We start from the raw sequence: 22736 nt of genomic DNA on the forward strand, positions 1-22736 counted from the left end.
CTTCGTTCTTGGCACTTCCGTCATTTGATATTGTACTCCCCAGATATTTAAAGGTATTCACACATTCAATCTTCTCTCCCTCGAGGGTGAAGTTACAAGGTGTATTTGTCCTGCTAACTTTCATTACCACTGTTTTGCTCTTGCTCACAGTTAACTTACATTCTTTAAACTTGGTGTTCCAAAGATCCAGTTTCCTCTGAACATCTCAGTTTCTCCCCAAATGGCATCATCAGCAAAAGCAAGTGCATTAAGATCATCCTTATCTATATCTTTAAGTTCCTTCATAATAGTATCCATGAGTGAAATGAAGAGCAATGGGGAAAGAACTCCTTTGTTGTACACCTCTTGTTTTAAACCACCGAGATCTTCCATCTCCTACTTGCACACTACTTGCACAACCATCATAAAACATCTCAACTTTTTTAATTAGTGTTTCTGGGATGTTATGTTTTTCTAAACATTCCCATATATTTCCTCTCTCTACCCTGTCATATGCTTTTCCAAAATCCAAAACCACTATTATCAAGTCCTTCCCTTTTTACCAAAATTTTTCCATTAGCTGCCTGAGTGAAAAAATTAGGTATGTGGTTCCTCTATTTCTTCTAAATCCAAAATTAGGACTGTGGTTCCTCTTTTTTTTCTAATTTTCTGTTGTTCCTCTTCAAATTTATCTTCCATTATTTCTCTCAGTCTCTGTTCTTTAATCTTCTCCATTATCTTAAGGCAGTGTGACAAAAGGGTCACTACACAGTAGTCTTCTGGCATCACCTGTCCCCTCTACATACTGATGTTCTTTACCAACATATATACAAAACTTCCAGCAATAGCTGGTGTCAGAGCAGCAGACTTTATAGAATTTTATACAGAAGAGTGCTCTTTTTGAAAGGTTGAATTGAACGAATGCCAAACGCCCCCTGAACTTCATCAGACTTTCATCAACACCTATTCTTTTTTCCAGGCATGTACACCTTCTGAAATTTGTCCAACAGTAGCTGCAAAACAGGTCTAACTTTCTGGAGCTTATCACACTGGGTTTCTGGAGAATCTGGGGCAAAATGCAAATATTTAGATATGATACTGAAACCTCTATGAGACGTGGTTTCTGAAAATATTGGCATTTCTCTTACCCTTCTCTTAGTCCGGTATTCTTAAACCGAAGACTTTAGTCTGAGACATCAATATACATAACACAAAACGAGCCTTCAGTTCATCCTTTGTCACAGGAAACCAGTTTTTCTCATCACAAGTTTTATTTTTTGTAGGGTTACTTTCAATATCGCGAAGACATTTTGCCGCATTAGTGTTAGTTTCAATCCTTACAAGTTCCCAGAATTCGTCAGTCAAAAACTCGCCTAGCACTTCAGCCTTCCCTGGATTCTTACCTAATCTTCTTGCTACCACAGAGTTTCAGTTCTCCATCTATAATAAACCACATATTATTTGGTACATTGTCTATGTACACTTCCATTCTTCTAGGTTATGCACAAGCCCACCTGTGTCCCTGTCTTCATTTTCTTCAATAACGTCATCTAATTCTTCAGAACTGGTAATGTTAACGTCACTCAAAGGTAATTCAGTATCACTTTAGGAACAGCCGTAGCCGACATCGCTTTCCTCCAAAAAACTTAATATTCGAGCTTCATCCAACTTGGCCACAATGTTGACTTTACCTTCACTAAAGCTTTACGCGGCATATTTAGACTCTTTGGCGGTGAAATACGTAGCTGAAGGGCAAAGATAGCTGCAATACGATTATCAACATCTCGTAACATGTTGGGACTGCAAGGAAATATCGATATGTATCTGTGGAAATCTCAACAAAGCAATAAAGAGTGTGGATGGAAATTTCCATCATTGCATTTGTGGGAACCCGCGGACAATGATGGAAATACCCGCCGTTGCAAGGCAATGAGTTAATCTGATTTATGAACAGCTGCTCTAGCACTTAGCCATTATATTTAATAAGGTGATTAGTCATTATTTGCTTGCATTATCTGCATTTTCCTTACCTGGATTACTGGAATGATTTTGGCCCTTTTCCAATGTTCTTCAAATATTCCTGTTTTTAGGCATTTGTTGTACATTGCAGTGATATACAAGGATATTATTGGGGGAAGGGGTGTAATTATCTCCTAAGCATTCAATACAAATGAAGATTGCAATGATAAAAGAATCAATACCAGTGACAGCAAAACCTACCTGAAGAATTTCATAATCAGGTACTGTGACAACATCTGCTTGGGCTCGAAACTGGTACACCTCATCTCCATCTTGCTCATAGAATACCACAGAATGCTGTAACACCCAAGAAAGTTTATGAAATGTATGAGGTTTTTTCTTACTTTGGAAAAACAAACAGTATATAGAAATGTGCTACAGCTAAGTAGAAAAAAGAAATTCCTCAGTTATTTTGATCAGCTCAACACCTTTTTTTGCCTCTATTCCATGCATGTTAGACACAAAGTTCAGTGCTGACTAACTTCCTAACAACATTCTTCGATTCCCAGAGCAAGTGGGGGCAAGCTTTGCAGTCAAATTTTCACAAACATATCACATCAGCTTCAACCACGAATGATTGACCCATTTTTTGTACTCTAATTCAGGAATTTCTGTCCTATGAAAATTAAATCAAAGAAGTAATTATCAAAAATGTTGAATTAGCTCAAATAGTATTTTAAATGCTGTAAAATTATGAGTATGATACCAGGCTTTTAATGAAGTCTTAAATTATAAATTCCAAATAAAGAGAATTCCTTACCTAAGCCATCTCCCTGTTCTAAAAGAACCTTCCCTTAAATCAAGCAATATTTTCCATGTCCATGGAATATAGAACTAATTTTGATAACAGTTTTACAACTACATCCACGACAGTTCATATTTATACAATTAACACACAATGCTCCTTGATGCATAATACAATGTAAATATTTGAACATTTATTTTATCCTGACTTCCTTCAATTTAAGTCTTCTCACCCACCATGGCCATTCTCTACATGTAACAGAGACAAGTTTTCCAAAGACAATATTATACTTATTAACAGTCGCCTCTTACGACAGGTAGGGGATGGTGTGGATGTTATCCTACCACTACCACTCACAGGATGAAGATAAGTTTTATGAAGCACTGACTGACACAGTCAGGGTCAACAACATTTACCCCACGGCAATTACTTCTGCCTTCAATGTCCGAACCAAGTAAGACACCACCTCAAAGAAAAACCCAATTCTGCTTTGTGCATTTGTGAGACTAGGGAATACTGGGCCCAGGTCTGTAAAAAAATTATGGATGTAAAGGATTAGACTGCAAAACTGAAAGAAAACTCTCCAAGTTTACTGTGCCTGAACCGAGGACATACCCTCAAGAATGGTAAAAAGAAAGGCAAAGTTTTCTGTTCACAGTGTAAATAATCTCATCCCAATTCCATTTGTAAAGGTGTTACTGCATTTCACTTATCTTCAAGCTGCCGAGGTATGGCTAACAGGACTATCAAGACTTGCTAAATTTACTCGCTGAATTTTAGATACTGGTAGTTGATTTAGCTTCAGTCACGCTTTGTTAATAGATCAACTGCAATCAGAAGTTTCCGACAAAAGGGATGTCATTATCACTCCACCTAAATCAAACTTGGCTCATTCCTAGGCTCATCGTCTTGTCCATGTTACTACCAAGGAGTGCAGGCTAAATCTGAAGTATCCCACACTGCTTTAAAAAGCAACCGCACATATTCAACACACCCCACAATTCCTTGGGAAGTAACCACATTCCCAGACACCATGAAGTTGCAGACCGCCACTCCACACCGTATTTCTCAAGAACAGAAGTTTTAATCGGAGCTGATCATTATTTGAGAATCATCAAAGAGACTCAAACTATGAGGAGGAATAGTTAGGGTTACCTAATAATGCATGGAGTGTAGAACACAAGTTATATTTCATTTATTCAATCCCTGATTGTCTACGGTCATGACATTCACTAAGAGCACATATAAGTAGGAATGGCATACTCTAAGAATCCCCAACACATGGAAATTCATTGCCCCACGGGCAGCTTGGTGTGTAGGATGGTGGGAGTGCATGGTTGGCACAGTTAAATGGTGTCAGAGACAGAATATCATAAAACAATGAACCTGGCAGACTCTGTGCAATCTTGCTGGAGTCTAGTGTCTTTGCAGGTGCATTCATGGATCAAATTTATGGCACATTTCTTGTTAGGAAAGACCAACCAGTGCCTTGATCTCCAGGATCTTCTGACCGAGGTAGACCGGACAGTTTCCATCTCGAGGACAATGAAGACCAGGGCAGTTAGCGCACCTGTTCGGAGGTGTGCACTCTTCCGTGCCATGAGCTTCTCTTCCACATGTAACACACAGAGACTTATTTGGACAATTTGATACCATATATCGGAACCTTTGGCAGTTATAGCACTGCATGGGAGGTGGGATGTATGGCCTCGCATCACAATGATAGGTTGTTACCTTGACTTGTTCTGGTTACACTGACAACTTGGAGACAATGAAGGCACCGGTAGCAACATCTTCACCAGTGACTTTGCGCGTAATGCACCAGACGTGTCATGCCATGTTTTTTGAGGTCTTCCATCCACTCATCATCAGTGTTTAAGATGAGATCACAGTGGAAGATGACTCCGTAAACCAGATTCAAGGATCTGTGCTCTTCCACTTTGACAGGGATTTTGCCAAAGGGGTCACACTTAAACAACTGATCAGCCTGAACTGCAGTGTGCATCTTCAACAACAAACTATACTTCCACATTTTCTTTAATTCTTCAAGTTCACCGTAGACACCTTCAAAGAATCTATTGAACAAAATACCAATAGACTTCACCAGCTTGAAATCTTGCCCATCGGTTCTGATAGCAACCAGGAACCTAGGGAAACTTGAAACAAATACTTTCACGCTGCACTTGTTCCCAGGGGGTTGCACCCCTGATGGAATAAAAAGTTAAAGACTTGGGTGGTGGACCACCCTGAACAGACTTGAGGCATTTCGAAGTCATTTCTGAAATCATCCACCGCGAATGCCACCCACTCCAATCAGGGAACTAACTGAACCAAACAGCCAAGGCGATACCCCACCTGGTCATAGCAGGCATTGTATTATGTTATTTGCTGTATGTCCCACTAACTAATTTTTTTTAAATTATTTTTTTACAGTTTTCAAAGACGCTGACGTGCCGGAATTTAGTCCAGCAGGAGTTCTTTTACGTGCCAGTAAATCTACCGACACAAGGCTGACATTTGAGCACCATCAAATACCACCGCACTAAGCTAGGATCGAACCTGCCAAGTTGGGGTCAGGAAGGCCAGTGCCTCAACCATTTGAGCCACTCAGCCTGGCTAGCAGGTATCGCCCAGGGTGAAATCAATGTTGGACGGTGCCTTATATGGGCTGATTGAGGCAATGAGCACTAGAATTCCCTCAAATCACTTGTAATAGCTTGTACCCCATAGCATATACATCATCATCGTCGTCAGTCATAGGTTGTTCTTCCATCTGGCAGGTCCAATCCTGGCTGTAGCCTCCATATCTCTCAATCTTGTGCCCTTTTCTTCACTTCTGCACAATCTTCCTTTCTTTTTCTAATGCTGGTTAATAACTGATATCGTCTCTTTCCCCTTCCTTGTTTTCCTTTCATAACACAAAGAATTAAAAATAAATCGAGAAGCATTCGGCTCTGTGGGGACCTGCGTTGTCAGGCGGATACTACTGCCGAGTATATGGCACTCCCACCCAGCAGGTTAAGGATACCGTCTGGGCTTTTGAGCGTAGTTGCACACGGAAGAAGGCTCTTTCCCAAAAAGCATGTACATCAAATTTTGATTGGTCTACAATCAACCCTCAATAAAAAATTTAAAAAGGCAAAACAAGAGGGGACCGATGACCACATGACCCTTTATTCACCTAAGACAAGCAACGATTACCTGTGGATGTATTCAAATCTTCCCACAGTCCCATAGCCACAATCAACATTCGTACTTACGTCGCCCTTTACAAAAGGGTCTGCGTCCCCCACCCACAGGATGTGAACCAGCTTAAAGATTTTATGACATGCTATATTATCAGACCGTGATCTCAGTTTTATGTAGTTGCAAAATAGCAGGGCCACGTCTTATTTTCAAAATCTCCCAAACATTGGTTAAGATTCTAACTGTGGGCACTTTGATGAGAAGCTAGTCATTATACCACTCAGCTGCGACAACTATCAAATTTCTAAAGGAGGCTTTTGGGTTCATACACTACATTGAATATTTTATGAATATTTTATGTTCAATGATGTTATCCCAGAAATTATGACTGGCATCTTTACAATGAGCGACTGTTCTTTCATGAACGAAGGGGAGGTAGGAACAGCATTAAATTTTTACACTATGGGAAATGACATAAGAAATCTATAGAAGCAAATAGATTTTTATTCTTTCTCTTCTTTCTTTGATAACTGAAGTACGACAGCACTAGTGCTGCAGAAAATGGCACCTTGTTGCCATGGTAACGTAGGCAATGTTGACACGTTTATGGTGCTAAACCAAGTGCTTATTTCCCATTCTCACTTGGTTCTCTTTCCTGGTGAGTTCTGTTTTGTACTAATTTTGTCCTACATTATTTTATCATTTTCAGTGTGTATTTGTATTGTCAACCTGCATCAAGTGTTGTTATATCATTCCATGTGTGCAGTTATTGTTTTTACTGCTCATAATTAACCAGTTTGCTCATAGTCATTAAGTGAAAGTTACTTTTAGGTTAGTTTAAATTACAGTACAATAAGATTGTGTGTTTTCACATGTGGATTTAGTGTGAATAAGGTGAAAACAACTTCTTGTAGAGGTAAGCCCAGGATACATCCAGATCTGGCTATTGTGTATCTCTCCGAAGTGTGGGACATGAAATTATTGTAGCCGGCTGTGATTTTTGAGAGGGAGGATAATAAAATGAAAAACTGGCAAACCAATAATTCTGTTCAGTCATGTACAGAAGAGTACTGTGGCTGCTCTTGGGGTTAGTAAAAACACTGTCCGGAGGAAGACTAGAAGTTTTCTTCCACTGAGGTATTGGATGATTTTTTCCCCTAATGGTTTAAAATCTCACTAACACAAAGGTTTTCACCAATGCAAGGATGGGAAAGGGCTAGGAATGGTAAGGTAGTGGCCATGGCATTCAGGTACAGCCCCTTCATTTATCTGGTATGAAAATGGGGGAAACAACAGAAGGATGTTCATTTATCCATGCCTGGAAAGACCTGTGGCACCCCAGTCGCAGATCTTAACTCTTTTCAAGAAGATGCTATTTGTCACCATATTTGTCAACACTACATTACAAAGGAACACCCTACAATAAATAAATTACTTGTATCACCAAAAGGGTGTGATTTATTCACAGGTAGCTACAACTCCCTTTATGAAGTCCTTCATATGCTAGGTTTGAAGTGTAAAAAAAATAAAGTCAGAAAATGCTGCTCAACCCTGTAACCCTTCATAGTAAATATTTTAATAAGATCAGGGGCCTATTCCACGAACGAACTTTGCAACTTTTCAGTTTAGATTTTGTTCCATCACTTTTCAGATTTAGCTTGCAAAGTGAAAAGTTAGTAATCTTCTCACTTTTCAAGCCTGTTATGTTCCTCTATTGGTAGAGAAATGCAAAGTGCAAAGAAATGAAGTGAAAAGTTTTCAGAAATCTTGCAAAGAGAGGATTCCCTTTTCATCTGTTAATTAACAAGTATGTACACTAGTTTCTCGGCATAGAATTTGGTTTAGCGATATAAACACGTTACGACGAGAGCTTTTGTTAGCATCAAGTGAGGACAGTGATGAAGAATCTAAGAAGAGAACATACAAAGAGGATTAATTTTCATAACCTCACTTTGATGGAATTTCGAGAGTGATTTCATATTACCCCAACACAGGCTGACTATATTCTTGAAATGATCAGTCATTTATTGAAACGTGCAACAAAAAGAAGTCTATCCCTTCCTGAAAATGAACACATTGTTATGTAAATGGTGCCCAGCTGCACGGTGTAGCAGCAATGCATGGGATATCAAAACCAATTATTTGCAGAACTGTTACCGAAGTCGCAGATGTTATAGTAAATCTAATATCTCCTAACATGGTACGTTGGCCTGATAATCCGCATAATACAGTGATGGGATTTCTAAGGAAGGGTGAATATTTCCTTCTGTGTGTGGATGCGTTGACGGTACTCTTGTTAATATTGATGCGTGTCATCATTTGAGAGTTTTTTTTTATTTTTTTATTTTTTTTTACAATTGGCTTTACGTTGCACCAACACAGATAGGTCTTACGGCGACAATGGAATAGGAAAGGGCTATATATAAAATTTGTACAATCTGCTTTATGTCGCACCAACACAGACAGGTCTTACGGCAACAATGGAATAGGAGTGGGAAGGAAGCAACCATGGCTGTAATTAAGGTACAGCCCCAGCATTTGCCTGGTGGCTACATATTAAAGACAAATACAACCAAAACTTTTATACATATTAACAACAACAAAACATACTGTAAATGGAAAGAATGAAAGGAAGAAAGAAAGGAAGAAAGAAAGAAAGAAAGAAAGAAAGAAAGAAAGAAAGAAAGAAAGAAAGAAAGACCAAGGTGGTGGATCTAGACAGTATAGGCAACTCCATATGGGCACTTGGAGAAGATGCTGAGTAGGTGTGCTGACTCCTTAATATGAGGCTTGCCTTCAGAGGTGTCCCATTCTGAAGGAAGGAATCTAGAAAGGACAGCAAACATGGTGGATGAACAATCCTATATAGTTGCCAACCAGAAATTAGTGACTTTCAGAGAGTCTGGTGTTGCATTCATACAATCCTCCATAGCGTATGTTGTTAGCCACAGTCTGTATGTGGTGTCCCACATTCACATAACACTGAGTCTACTTGAAAACTCTACTTTAACACATTAGATCCACATAATTCCACTGAGGAGGAATGTACACTTCCAAAATTCTTCTTTTTCTCAATTACAGCAAAGTCCCTATCACAAGGTAGGAAACTCCTGATGCACTTCACTAAAATATTCACAAGACACGAAGTATTTGTATAGTGCTAGAATTTGCCAGCTTTGTCCTGTGCAATAATTGGACCATACAATCAGTTTCTTTTCCTCACCATTATACCCCTCTGTTATTGTCTTATTCCACAGAAAGGATGCTGCATTCCCCTTCCCCAAATCATTCACTGTGAAATTATAACATGACAACCGACACTGATAGAACATTGATGAGTGTGACAAGTCTGGCAGAATAGGACCTGCTTCATGTTGACACACATGACAACCACATTTGGATTTTTCTTAGACTTTTCATCATCCTCTTGCAAGGCTGTGTAAGCTTTAGCTGCTCTGACATGATGTAGAGCACTTCTTAATTCAATTTTTCTTTCTTCCTCATTATTCAAAGCCAACATGCTGTTGTACAAACTAGACCTCCATATCATTTTAGAAACCTAACCATTCCACCAGAAACTGTGCCCGTGCAAGTAACTCCCCTCCCAGCCACCAAGCGCTAGCATTTGGCCTGCTTGAAGCACCTAGACTTCAGCCGGCTATTGCAACATTTGTGCTCCACTGTGTAGTAACACTACGGGAAGAGAGAAACAAGTGCTTTTCCATGAAAAATTCACGTTATGGTTTTCACAGAAAGAAATGGTTAAAGGCTATTTCCTGCTTAGGTAAGTGCTGCTGCTTATTTGTTTTGTACTTTCATTAAGCATGCTCATTGGCCTTTTTCTTCTGCTTGTTTTATGACTGCATAGGATCACTTTAGTCAGTCCATTGTTCAGGTCTCTTTGAAGGCATTGTTTGGGCTTTGCAGTCCTCCCAGTACTTCTTCAGATGCACTGATCATCATGCCCCTTCTTCAGTTGAAAATATGCATGTTGTTAGTTTGTTTCACGTAAGGGTAAAATGGAGGTTTTTATTCTTGAGTTTTGTATTCAGTTTTAGCTTATTTGTGGTGCCTTCTGTTGTAAGGCCTATTTCCTTCAGATCCTCTCTTACTTCTGAGCCATTTACATCCTGTTGTGGTATTTTTTGAGATAAGATTGTATTGTACTAGTTGTTTCAGAAGTCTCGAATCCTGCATCCTCATATGTCCAAAGAATTCCAGTCTCCTCTTACGCATAATATCTGTAATCGGTTCTAGCTCTTTGTACATGACTGTTAGGTATTATCTACCCCTGTCCGTCTTTCTGGTATTTTTTGTTGATGCAGGTTCTTCCAATCCTCCTTTCAATTTTCTGAAGTCTGTCAGACTTCGATTGTTTATTCAGGTGAAAAATTGTTTCTGCTGCATCCTGTTTTATAATTGTGTTGTAGTGTTTTATTTTTGCATTTACTGATAGATATTTCTTTTTGTAGATGTTAATTTTTGTGCTTTAGCTGATCTATTTGTTCTTGTTTGGATTGAGATTTTTTCATTTAGGTTGTGTGTTATTACTTCTCCAAGGTATTTAAATTGAGTTACTATTTTGATTTTACTACCACTTATGGTAACTTCTTATAGTTGTGTTGGTTTTGGGGCACAATTTCTGTTTTTTCAAATGATATTTTGAGGCCAATTTTTTTTTATTTTTTATTTTTTTTTTTTTATTTTTTTTTTTTATGTTTTTGCTAGTGGCTTTACCCACACAGATAGGTCTTATGGCGACGATGGGATGGGAAGGGCCTGGGAGTTGGAAGGAAGCGGCCGTGGCCTTAATTAAGGTACAGCCCCGGCATTTGCCTGGTGTGAAAATGGGAAACCACGGAAAACCATTTTCAGGGCTGCCGACAGTGGGATTCGAACCCACTATCTCCCGGATGCAAGCTCACAGCCGTGCACCTCTAACTACACGGCCAACATGCTCGGTGCCAATTTTATTTGCAATTTTTTGAAGTTCTGATATCTGGGTTTTTGCTTCTTTTATGTCAACTGCTAGTAATGCTAAATTACTAGTTAAAATTTATGAAATTTATGAAATTCCTATATAGAAAACTATATGGCCATCCATCCTTTTTGGATGACGGCAGGAAAACTGTGGCACCCATCTCGTCACTGTCATCTGCAGCGCATATTTTATTGCTGAAGGTTGTAAAAGTGGAATCACAAAGGGAAATCTAAAATCTAATACAAAACAGTGAAACGCAAGCAACTAAGTCATTTGAAACAAGACCATTAACATTCTAGTTGAGATGAAGGAAAAAGGAAAACAAAGGTGTAGCAGAAATACTACTAGTGTGTGCAATGACAGTGAAACAATGAATAAGGATAACGTAGGTAGCAATATTGCTTCAAAAGCAGCGGACAGTAGTGTCTAGACTGATTACCGACTCTTGTAGTAGACTCAGGCTACTGTAAAGAAACTGAAAAGTACGTAGTGGTTAAGTGTAAGAGAGGGCTGTGAACCCTAACTTCGCCACATACAAAAGAATAAATACATAAATAAAAAAATAAAAAAAATAAATAAATAAATAAATAAATAAATAAACAAATAAACATGCCGATATTCACAAAAAGTCCAATAATATGGATAAAAACAAATTAAAAACTGCTTCCAAAAATAACGATGTGAACAGTTATGTACCATCGGGAAAGTTGAGCACAAATGGAGTGAAATAGCAGTCAGATACTACGTTTTATGGCAAAAAAAAAATCTCAGTTTGCATACGAAGTTTGTCCAAAATGTGGCTCTGTTCACACTTTCCTGCAAATCAACCCTAAAGCATTACATTACCGGGCTTATATCTCCGAGACTATCCAAACAGCAAAACTTAGTTGGCAATGAACGAGCCTTTGGTTCTCTTATTATCGAAACTCGCTACAACTTGCATATTTCATGATATAGGCCTTTTGTACTTACAGATGCCAGTGTCAACATGTTCCCTTTTTCTGTCAATTGGGCAGACATTAGAGAAAACACCTCTACATTCGCCATTCGCACTATGCCCAGGAACAGAGAAATAATACCTCATAATTTTAAGCAGTTTAGAATTTAAATGACCATAAATTGACTTTCAAAATTTCTAAATCACTACAATATAACATTAAAAAATCATGGGCTGCCCATGAAATCTGTGACATATAGCAACCCATTCTCCCTTCACTCGCGCTGGTTCTTAGTTTGCATTCCATAAGTTATCTTTATTAAAGCACAGTTTATTTAGTACATCTACATTTAAGTCTTTTTCGATCTTTATTTCATACATACTGCAGCCCCATAGTAAGTTTCATGCTATGAAAGAAGGGATGAAGTGCAGCTTCTTCCTTCACTTGAGCATTATACCACTGTGACAGATGGCCAAAAGCTAGTGCTTGCTGCGGCGAGTGACAGAACTCGATAATGCATTGTCCAGCAAGGAAGTGAGCAGGTCTTTTATAATAAATGTAGGTCTAGGTACAACAGGTCACCCTGCTTACATGTGTCACTTCTCAGGGTGCCAATTCCATATATTCATTTCATGGAAAAGGCGTTCATAAAACGTGCAACTAACAAGAGGTAACCTGTGAAAAGTATTAATATGGTCTCTTACCAGACTGCCAGCATCATTAGAAATAGCATGTGCTTGATTTCTGTATTTGCCATGCTTGTCTTTTGGAGCAGTGGCACCATTTTTTGCATTACCTTGTAAAGTCTGGGGGTGTCTGTGAGAAATGGAAAACGTATTAAGTAATGTTTTCTTACAAACTTCCCGTCCATTCAAGCAGTAAGAAAAACTTTCATGTTTTCATGAAGTTGCATCAGTGTTAATTCTCCGTCAAGTAGCTTCCTTCAAGTCAACACAAATCATAAGGAAAATTATCTGCTAGTCATACGTGCAGAGTTTATAATAGTCCTTAAAAAAGGGACAGTTTCTGTTGTATTGTGATCATTTTACACCCTGACTTCTTACATCCACAAATGAAAGTTCCATCTGGTTTACTTCTGGTCTGTACAATTTTACCTTTCCTGTTAACATATTGCTTACTGGCATTTTTTAACTTTTTCTGCTTTACATCCTCCCATTCGGTCATGTTCACTTTCCTTTGTTTCTTTGTTAATGCGCTGCAAATCGTTAGGTGAATTCCAAGTTTGGACTGACTAAAGCACTGCTATTACTTTTAATAACACTAATTTCTAAAACACAGCCAGTCCCACTACCAAAGTAAACAAAACCTCACCACACAATATTCTATCTCACAGACAGACACTAAAACACCTTGCAACATCAGGTACTCACTCAAGGGCATTTCACATAGACCCTTATTCCACAAAGAAAATCTGATGTCACATGAGCATAAAAGCTACAATGTGATGCCATTTGCCGGAATACCTGTACATAAATTTGTGGAAATCATGTAGAAGTATGGCTGAATGCTTCAATTTTGCTTCACATTGTATTACTCTGTTCTGCATCATATGTTTGGTTATTTTTTTAGCATCGCAGTAGTGTTCATTACTGAGTTACGAACTGGTTATTTTGAGTGCTTTTCATTATGTTTTGTGGTTCCTTGCATTTAATTCTTTTGTTTCATGTCAAATATTCCCATCATAACTTATTACTTACATCTTACAATATGTACCCTGTTGATCGTACATAGCTTTTGAGGAAAGGCAATGCGAAATATTTAAACTTATAACCGTTTTCATTCCCTATTCTTGATTTAAACTTAAAAGTTTTTTTTTTTATCAAGTGCGATCTAGTATTATGAAAATAAGAAATATTTAGAGAATGAATCAAGACTTTCTAAACAGTGAAAGTTGACATTGTTTGGTGGTGTTTATTTTATGTGGTTCAGCGCTTTACCGCTCAACTCTCAGGCTCCAATAAGGGAAAAAGTGACTATACATCATATATTAAGAACAAGATATACAAAGTTTGAGTTTACAAATAAATTGCTTAAAATAGTGGCTAATATCAAATACAGAATTAAACTTTCTTCCTTGACCTATAAATATACTGCCTAAAGACTTACTGGAACTCCATCCATCTCAACTCTTGGGAACTCCACCATGAGGTACATATAATCTGAGGACCTTTTCTCCTTCTCATTGATCAGTTCAATTTCACGGAATGTAAGACGGTCCAGCCAGTCCACCTTCGGTAGCAAGTTGTTACGGTGCTTCTTTGTTAACTGAAAGTTGAAGACAAGCAAGAAAGAAAATGAAGCATTATCAATCAACAGTCTATAAAACCTTAAGTAACATCCAAGAGAAAATAACCAAAGTTTAGCTAGAAAACTATGCTGTATACTGAAAAATTGTCATTTGAAGACAAAATAAAGAGGAAATGCAAATGGATCTGGCATCACAAAACAGAAAATTTTGGAATGAAGATTAGTGTAAAAAGCAGGACTTTGATCATGACAAGAGAAAACAGAACAGACAGGTAACAAAGATAAGAAATGAGCCTCTAGAAGTAATGGACAGTTTTAGACATGTTGACAGCATAGTACAGTATATGATGGAAGATTGGATAAAGACATTCTATCAGTGTGTTAGGGACATTATATGGAATTAAAATGTACCAGTGCTATGGAAAAAGACCTTGTATTGATCTAATATTGACATACGTCTCAACAGCCAGGACCTTGACTGAAAGACACAAGAGCAGGATTAAAGCAGTAGAAATGAAGATCCTAAGGAGCATGCAAGGAAGGCCCAGACAAGACTCAATGTAACATGAGAGATAGAAAAGAGCAAAGCAAAGGTGGTCTGGATACACAATGCAAGTTCAAACACAATTCCAAAGAAAGCCTAAAAGGAAATGATCACTGGAAAGAGAGGTAGACAATGGCATCATAAGGGATGGAGGGACTCTAGTGGAAACGTCAAAGCAAGAAGTGCAGACAGTAGCATAGCGATCAAAGAAGAATGATGAAAAGGACAAAGTGGAGGACTTTGGTACATTACACTACCCGGTATGTTTGTGGAAATGGGAGTGGTTGAAGAACAAGTCGAATACAGGAATAGTTTCTGTACACAAATTAATATTCACTGCAGCTGATTTACAATATTATGATGTGGCATGACAAGCCTTTAGAAACGATGATATATGTTGTATGTATATATGTATGTATGTATGTATGTATGTATGTATGTATGTATGTTGGGTATTCAGCCCGAAGGCTGGTTGGATCCTCAACAGGTTCACTATTAGCTGCCATAGATGGCCTAGGTGTCACTGAAGAGGCGTACTAGGGAAATGAGGAGTGAGGTAGTTTCCCGTTGCTTTCCTCACTGAGCCAGAAGTTGCTCTTGCACATCAGTCTGCCAAGCCCACTGAAATGCATGCACCAACCGATTCTATGAGCAACATTTTCACACCATTCATAGCAGGGACTGGCTGCGTAAGAAATGGCATTACTAGTGTCACTCATACCTCAGCCACTTTCATATTGTCAAAGCCAAGTATAAGACAGACAGGTCAATGAAAGTAACAATTTTATTCTAGCCCATACCAGAAGACATAATGCACTGTAAACACTACATCTTGCCAACAAAGGCCCAGAAACTATGATACTCAAGCATAATTAGAACATGGAACATGATGATGTACCGTAGATAGCCAAATACTCCACGCTTATTTTTTCTGGAATTTAGTGAAGAAAAACTTGGATGTGAGCATTATTTGAAATAAGGTTGGTACCGCTTAACCTCTCCAGCTGATGGCCATGATTGCTAAGACTATACGGTGGCTATATGGTCTGACATCATGGTTAGTTCAAGTCCCATTGGTCGAAAAAATGTCACTGTGAGAATGTTGGTAGGCTGATTAGGAGAGGTGGTGGTATACCTTCCACAGTGTTCATATGGAGTGAGGGCATCTGATGCTGTTGATGGTGATTCATCTATCGGATGGGGAAGTTAAGCCTTGAGCAGACCCCTTGGTGCTATTCGACAGCAGTAGGTTTTATGCCAGCACCAGGTTTTCCCTCTCCCTTCCTACCATGACATATCACATTCATTTCTTCTCCATTAATTCCTCTGATGAGAATATCAAAAGGAGCATCCGGTCATAAAATCTTGTTACAAAGATTCATCCCAATTCATACCCAAACCCATAGGGAAATGGGACAAGGGTTGAATATACTGCTTCATCTCTAACAATGGATCTCATAGCACTGACTGATCGTGGTCTGTGCTGCATCAGCAGTATGTACAAGTGAAGCGAGAACCACAAATTAGGTATAGCTATAAATTCTAATTATGGCTCATTCACAGCTAAAGAAAAGCTTAAGGTTATTCAAGATGCAGAGAACATTGGAAACTGCACAGCAAGAAGAAAGTGCGATATCTTAGAAACTTGTATTCACGACTGGTGGAAAAACAAAATACTACTTCAAAAAAGTAGTTATTGCTGGACATTGTGGCCAAAAAGTAAAGGATTTGGACCTTAGAAAAAGGCTGTGTGATTATGTATATAACTGATGATACAGATATGTAATTACATGTGAACTGTGCCATTTGAAAGCGTTAACACATTGGAGCCGGCCATATTTGAATGTGCAGGATTTTTTAATGGTTTTTGAATTTTTTCAATGCTAGGGTAAGCCATGATTATAACAACTTTTGGAATATTTAGAAAGATCACACTTTCTTCTACACAAAAATGAGTTAATTACCATAATAGTGCAACAATTTTTAAATATAAATTTATGAAGATAAGTTTTACAAATGAAAAATGAATCTGATGCAGCTATGGATGCCAGTTCGATTAATATTTCAAAATCTATCTAATATTGTGCACACACCCACTGAAACACACTAATACAGATTCAAAACTAATTGGTCAAATGGCACTGCATACACCTGGTACTTCAAGTGCAACAATTGATAGTCAAGTTAAAAGGACATTGTGACCGAGGTCATCAGTCGCATAACTGAAGAAGGGAGAAGAATACTGGCCTTTTCAAATTAAGAGTTTAAAGGAAGAAGAAATAAAAACCACGAATGATGGGGGGGGGGGAGAGAAATTAAAATGCCAGACCTAGCAAAGGGCCATGTGGTTGCTAACAATTTGCATGCTCCAGTAACTAGTAAATCTATGGTGAAATTACACATGAATGCAGTTATATTGTTAGCAGTAGCTTCATGCTATTTGCAATAATATCAATAGTGTCACAAACTTAACTCGCATCAGGGCTGAGGAGCTTCAAGATACCAATTTCTACCCTAGACTTGTTATTACACTAATGTAATGAGGAAGAAAGATTTCTTACCTTTGCCAGTCTCTGCATCTGTTCCTTGCCATGATCATGAGCCTTTCCAGGAGTTGCAGAAGGAAAATTACCATCTGCTTCTCTGTCAGGCCAGACACGCAGATCTAGAATGCCCTGAACATAACAGAAGTACATACATTAGAAGAGGTGCCTCACAAAAATAATTACTCATCCATAAATAAATCTAGGGGCTGCCTAGCTGAGGCATGGTTGGTTAACATGGAAGGATGTGGGATTCAATTCCCTGTCAGGAAGTTAAAAGAAATATGAAACTTATGGAGCAGCACATGGCCCTGCAGTTTACTCAGCCTGCAGCAAGTTAATTTCTGAGAACAAAGGCAGCCAGGCACAGAGCTTACCACACTCTCTCACTCAGTGCTGAGGTTACAGAAAGTGGAAGCTTTTACCTACCTTCCACATCTCCAAGGGCCTTCATGCCCAGTATGGAGATAGCTTTTTGATAAAATCTCCAAGTTGAATTTGATGATATTGGTTTTACATGCCACTAACTACTCTTCTGGTTTTTGGAGATTCCAAGATGCCAGAATTTTATTCCACTGGAGTTGTTCCATGTGCCGGTAAATCTACCAATGTGAGACTAACATATCTGAGCACCTTCAAATATAATTGGACCGTGTCAGGATCAGACCTGCTAACTAGAGCTCAGAAAAAAAGTACACAGTGCTGTACCATCTGAGTCAACAACAACAGGGAATTGCTACTGAAGTGCACATCCTTTCAAACTGTATCCTATCAGAGTGAATAGCATACCAATTTCAACATTTGTTTTCTCTATCCAGTCCTGCCACAGCAGCTAATTACAGTCAGTGTTCATAACAACTTATCAATGAACTTAGGTTTTGCCCAACCAATGGTGTCAGCTATGGATTTCACAACTTACTAGGAATAGCATCTTTTTCATTAGCTAGAAACACAAGGCTTGTTACAACTGAACAATCAAATTAAGGGCACATTTTTATGACCTAATAGCTCTTGTGGATCTGGTGTTGACATCAGTTTCTGTAATTGTAACAGTAATGCCACCTAGTGGAGATGAGTAGAAGCAGAAGATACAGCACACTTCAACTAACAACAAAAGTCAGTCAGTTGATGTTATTGTTGATCATTTTTAAGGGCTTAGTGCATTGTACACCATCACATATTCTTTTCTTCCGACTCAGTAATATTAACGCAGATGGATTAGATATTATAAGACTGCAGTAGTAATGCCATCACATTTAGTTTTTTCTTCTGGCACGACAATGTTAGTGCACCTGATGTCAAGGGAGTAAGTATTTCACTTCCCTGTCCTTTAAAGACTCACTTTTCTCTTATTCCTTTCCTTTATATTTTCCTTCTCATTTTGATGGCCATCATAATTTATCTTCCTGAACCACTTGGGTTGATGACAGCACAGTTCTGTACCTTATAAAAAGTACTCATGGCAATAACAACCACCATGTTACTCCTTACCACAGCATTTAAACAATATTTCTATCTCAACACCCTTCGGCTTGAACTTACCACCAAAAACCCAAATTCGTGAATATCTCTATCATAGCCCATGTAGAAAAAATGCACAAATCAAATTATCGGAAACTGTAGTTTCTATAACTTTTGTATTGTACTGTTTCAATCAATCACCACTGATCTGCATTTAGGGCAGTTGCCCATGTGGCAGATTCTCTATCTGTTGTTTACCCCTTTTTTCTTAAATAATTGCAAAGAATTTGGAAATTTATCAAACAACTCCCTTGGTAAATCATTCCAATCCATAACTCCTCTTCTAATAACCGAATATTTGCCCCAATTTGTCATCTTGAATTCCAACTTTGTCTTCATATTGTGATCTTTCCTGCTTTTAAAAACACCACACAAACTTATTTGCCTACTAATGTCATTCCATGCCATCTCTCCACTGACAGCTTGGAACATACCACTTTGTTGAGCAGCTCTCCTCCTTTCTCCCACACCTTCCCAGCCAAGAGTTTGCAACATTTTCGTAACACTACTCTTTTTCCGGAAAACACCCAGAAAAAAATCTAGCTGCTTTTCTTTTTATATAGCACAAATATTTGGAACTTTGTGAAAAATTTACTAATTGTGATTATATCTCCATTATTATTCCTCATTCAGTAAAAACATGTGAAACAAAGAGATATTACTTTCAAATCCACCTTTAAATGGACTTTTCAATCCAAAATCAATCTGATTTTTTAATTATAATCCATCTCTTCAGAAATTATTTTCTGCAACAGTTTACTGGTACAGCTAAAATTAATGGAGAAATTTAACATTTCTCTTACTATTGCTACACTGCCATATACTAATCGAATACTAGTGCACATTCAAGGTATCCCTGAACTTATATAACCTGTTTTGAGAAATTTTGTTGGGCCATTCTTCCATGATGTTGCTACAGAGAGATGTTACTGCAGGTTGTTTCAGACTCCATGCGGGGTATGCATCATCCTATTCCATCACAGAAACAGTGCTTGAAAAATGCAGTGCTAGTCTGTCGCCCCTAAAAATCCTGAAAATGTTACAGATTCTAAACAAACTCTTCAGGTAATGCATACATCAACTAACTGGCAATAAGGTGAATGTTGGTGTCAACACAGTCAAGAAAATCAGCAGATCAACAACAACAACTATGTTGTTGATCTGCTAAGTTCCAAAGAGTGTGATGAGTTTGAAAGTAAGTGTGAACATCTCTCAGCAAGGGATTCAAGGAAGCATAATCCAGCATAATTCTCATGTTATTTTGTTTAACTACAATCGAACCTTGATATCTCGAACCTCTTACTCAAATTTTCAGTATTTCGAAGTAACTTAAATTTCCCGGCTATTTGTTCTATTCTTTATGTGTATTTCTCTATTACTCGAAATTCGGTTACACAAATTTATCGATTTCTTGAAGCAAACATTTCCTCCCTTGAAGCAAAGAATACTAACTCGAATTTTGTGCAACATTAACTGTGCAATACAGCATTTGTGGTTTGTAAGGAACTGTTAACAAATGAAGAAAGGGTTACAGTGATGCTGGGAGCTAGTATGACAGGAACCAAAAAACTAAAACTTCTAGTGATAGGAAAATCGGCAGAGCCTCGCTGTTTATCTGGTGTGAATTAATTACCGGTCACGTACAAATGCAACCCACAAAATCGCGTATGATAAGCTCCAACGTGAAGGGAGGAAAGGTTAACCGTAACAAACAGAAGAGACTATCGGATTTTTTTCTAGAGGTGTTAACAGAGGTATGTTTCTCGTTTCACTACTGAATGTATTGTATCCTGTCTTCTAAACAGTTACTATAATAAGGGTTATAATTAAAGTGATGCCGTAAAATAGAGTTTGTATATTTTTAAATACTGTTAAAAATAATGTATTCAGTATAAGCCCGTAGATACAGTACATATGATTCAATTATGTGCTCTACATGCTCATAAACGGTATTCTCTATATCTCAAAATTTCTTTAACTCTAAATAAAATTTAGCTCCCGAGGTGATTCGAGATATCAAGGTTGCACTGTACTATACAATAAAATTTTCGTCAAAGGAACTATATTACACATGTATTGCAATTAAATAGAAGTATTGCGTGACTATAAAATTAAAAATCATTTAATATTTGACTACACACTAAGATACTAATAACTAATAACTACTAGACAGATGAATGTGCATGGCATGCGGATGAATCATACCTCAGTGTCCATGACTTTGGCAAAAAAAATGTACCCCTGATACCCTTCCTCACAGCACATGTGACTTGCTTTTTCCCCCTCTCTTTGTACTTCTTGTGGGTGGGGGACGCTGACTACACCCTCGGTATCCCCTGCCTGTCGTAAGAGGCAATTAAAAGGTGAAGAGAGATGGAAGATGAAATAATATTTATGATTTAAATTGCATTACTTCTTGACTTATGTTAATTTTCTTTTAATTCCAGACTGAACATTATTCAATTCAACAAATAACTTTACTGCTTCGGCCCTGTATTCACCTGGAATCCTGAAGCGTTCATTCTTAAATGCAATTTAAAGGAATGACTGTCAAAGATTTTAAGGATCTTTTATCAAAAAATATTTCAAATCAAAGGTTTTTATTCACATCAGTGTTCATCTTACAATTTTACGAATTCAACTGTTAGTTTCCACGAACTTTGTCATCAAGAATTTTAGTGAACAATTCACATCAATTTTATTGACTATACGACTTGAAACTTTAACAAAGTTTGCTAATAATTTATTTTAAATGTCCTTGTGTATAAAAGTGTTTTTAATTTGCCTTACCAATCTAGTAATGTAATTTTTGTATCCGATATACTGTGTGATTTATTCTAACTGATGATGTCCCTTAGGGGACGAAACGTGTACTAGATTTGATAAATTATATATGTATTGAATAAGCAGAACACTTAAATATAATATTCAAGTCATTCTTGAATATTCGCTACTTGAATTATGGGAGTCTCCAAAAATCGTAAAAGAGTAATTAGTGGGACATAAAGCAAATAACATTAATTACTTGAAGTATGCTGCTGGAGTATGTCATGTCTGCATATCCAGGAGCAAGAAAATGATAGGGAAGGCATGTGACAAAGAGAAAAGTTACGAGTACGAATGTGGTGTTCCTCTGTGCTTAGAAAATAATTGTTTCAAAATTGACCACTCCAAGAAACAGTAACTTGTGAATTAGTTAGCTGGTAGCATAAATCAGTTTACATGTAGCTTGTATCACTTTTATAATAACATTAACAGAACAACAAACATGTTTGCATAGTAATAAAGAACATAGCAATACTTGTGATCAATTCAGAAAACTTGAATGCCATAAATGTAGAAGATAGTGTATCAAAAGTTAAAATCCACCGAGTAAGTAAAAAGCAAGGTTTTTTGAAAATCACTAAAATTCCTTGGATTCTGGGAGAGAGTATGAACAAAAATCATTGTTAGTATAAATAGACAGAACAAAGTTGCATGTGGTAACAAGTGCAGATCATAAGACATTATGAAAAATGGATGAGAAAAGTTTCACACATGATAAATGATACAGCTGTGAAAAGTAAAGAAAACAGAGTTAAATCAAAGAGATGATTGTTAAGCATGGTGAGTGTACAATTGGATAAGGCCATAGCATTTGCTGCTAACAAGCAAGGAGATTTTTACTTTGTTCACCGAGACCAGCAGACAACACTGGAAGATATGCCAGTTGTGTTTGAACAGAGCACCACCTCCTGGCACAGCCTGTCTCAGGAATGGTCGGGTGCCTTTGTGTGTAACAAACAAGCAGCATGGCTGCCTGAAAGGATCTATGGTGAAATGTATTTGTGGGTAAGTTCTGTGAATATCAAACCCATTGTGTTAGCGATATATTAAGCGGATGTAGCAAGATGTATATATAGCATAAATAAGCCAGTATATGTATAATTAAATACTTTTTCACCTTTCTATGTGTATAAACCAGCATGTGGTTCCTAGCCCCATGCGTTCTCAGGAACCTCTCCGAACGAGG

At 37.8% G+C, this 22736-nt stretch overlaps 1 protein-coding gene across 3 annotated transcripts in view; it reads right to left on the reverse strand.

The window, feature by feature from the left end:
• Positions 1-22736, reverse strand: part of Pi3K59F (phosphatidylinositol 3-kinase 59F) — a 184771-nt gene that overhangs the window by 125094 nt on the left and 36941 nt on the right. For all 3 annotated transcript variants that reach the window (XM_067137214.2, XM_067137213.2, XM_067137212.2), the window contains exons 4-6: positions 17222-17335; positions 13976-14134; positions 2200-2295 (exon numbers count right to left, since the gene is read on the reverse strand). In XM_067137214.2, the coding sequence (XP_066993315.2) occupies positions 2200-2295; positions 13976-14134; positions 17222-17335 (369 nt within the window). The remainder of the gene's footprint in view (positions 1-2199; positions 2296-13975; positions 14135-17221; positions 17336-22736) is intronic.

The sequence above is a fragment of the Anabrus simplex genome, chromosome 1, assembly GCF_040414725.1.
Source record: "Anabrus simplex isolate iqAnaSimp1 chromosome 1, ASM4041472v1, whole genome shotgun sequence".
NCBI classification, from domain to species: domain Eukaryota; kingdom Metazoa; phylum Arthropoda; class Insecta; order Orthoptera; family Tettigoniidae; genus Anabrus; species Anabrus simplex.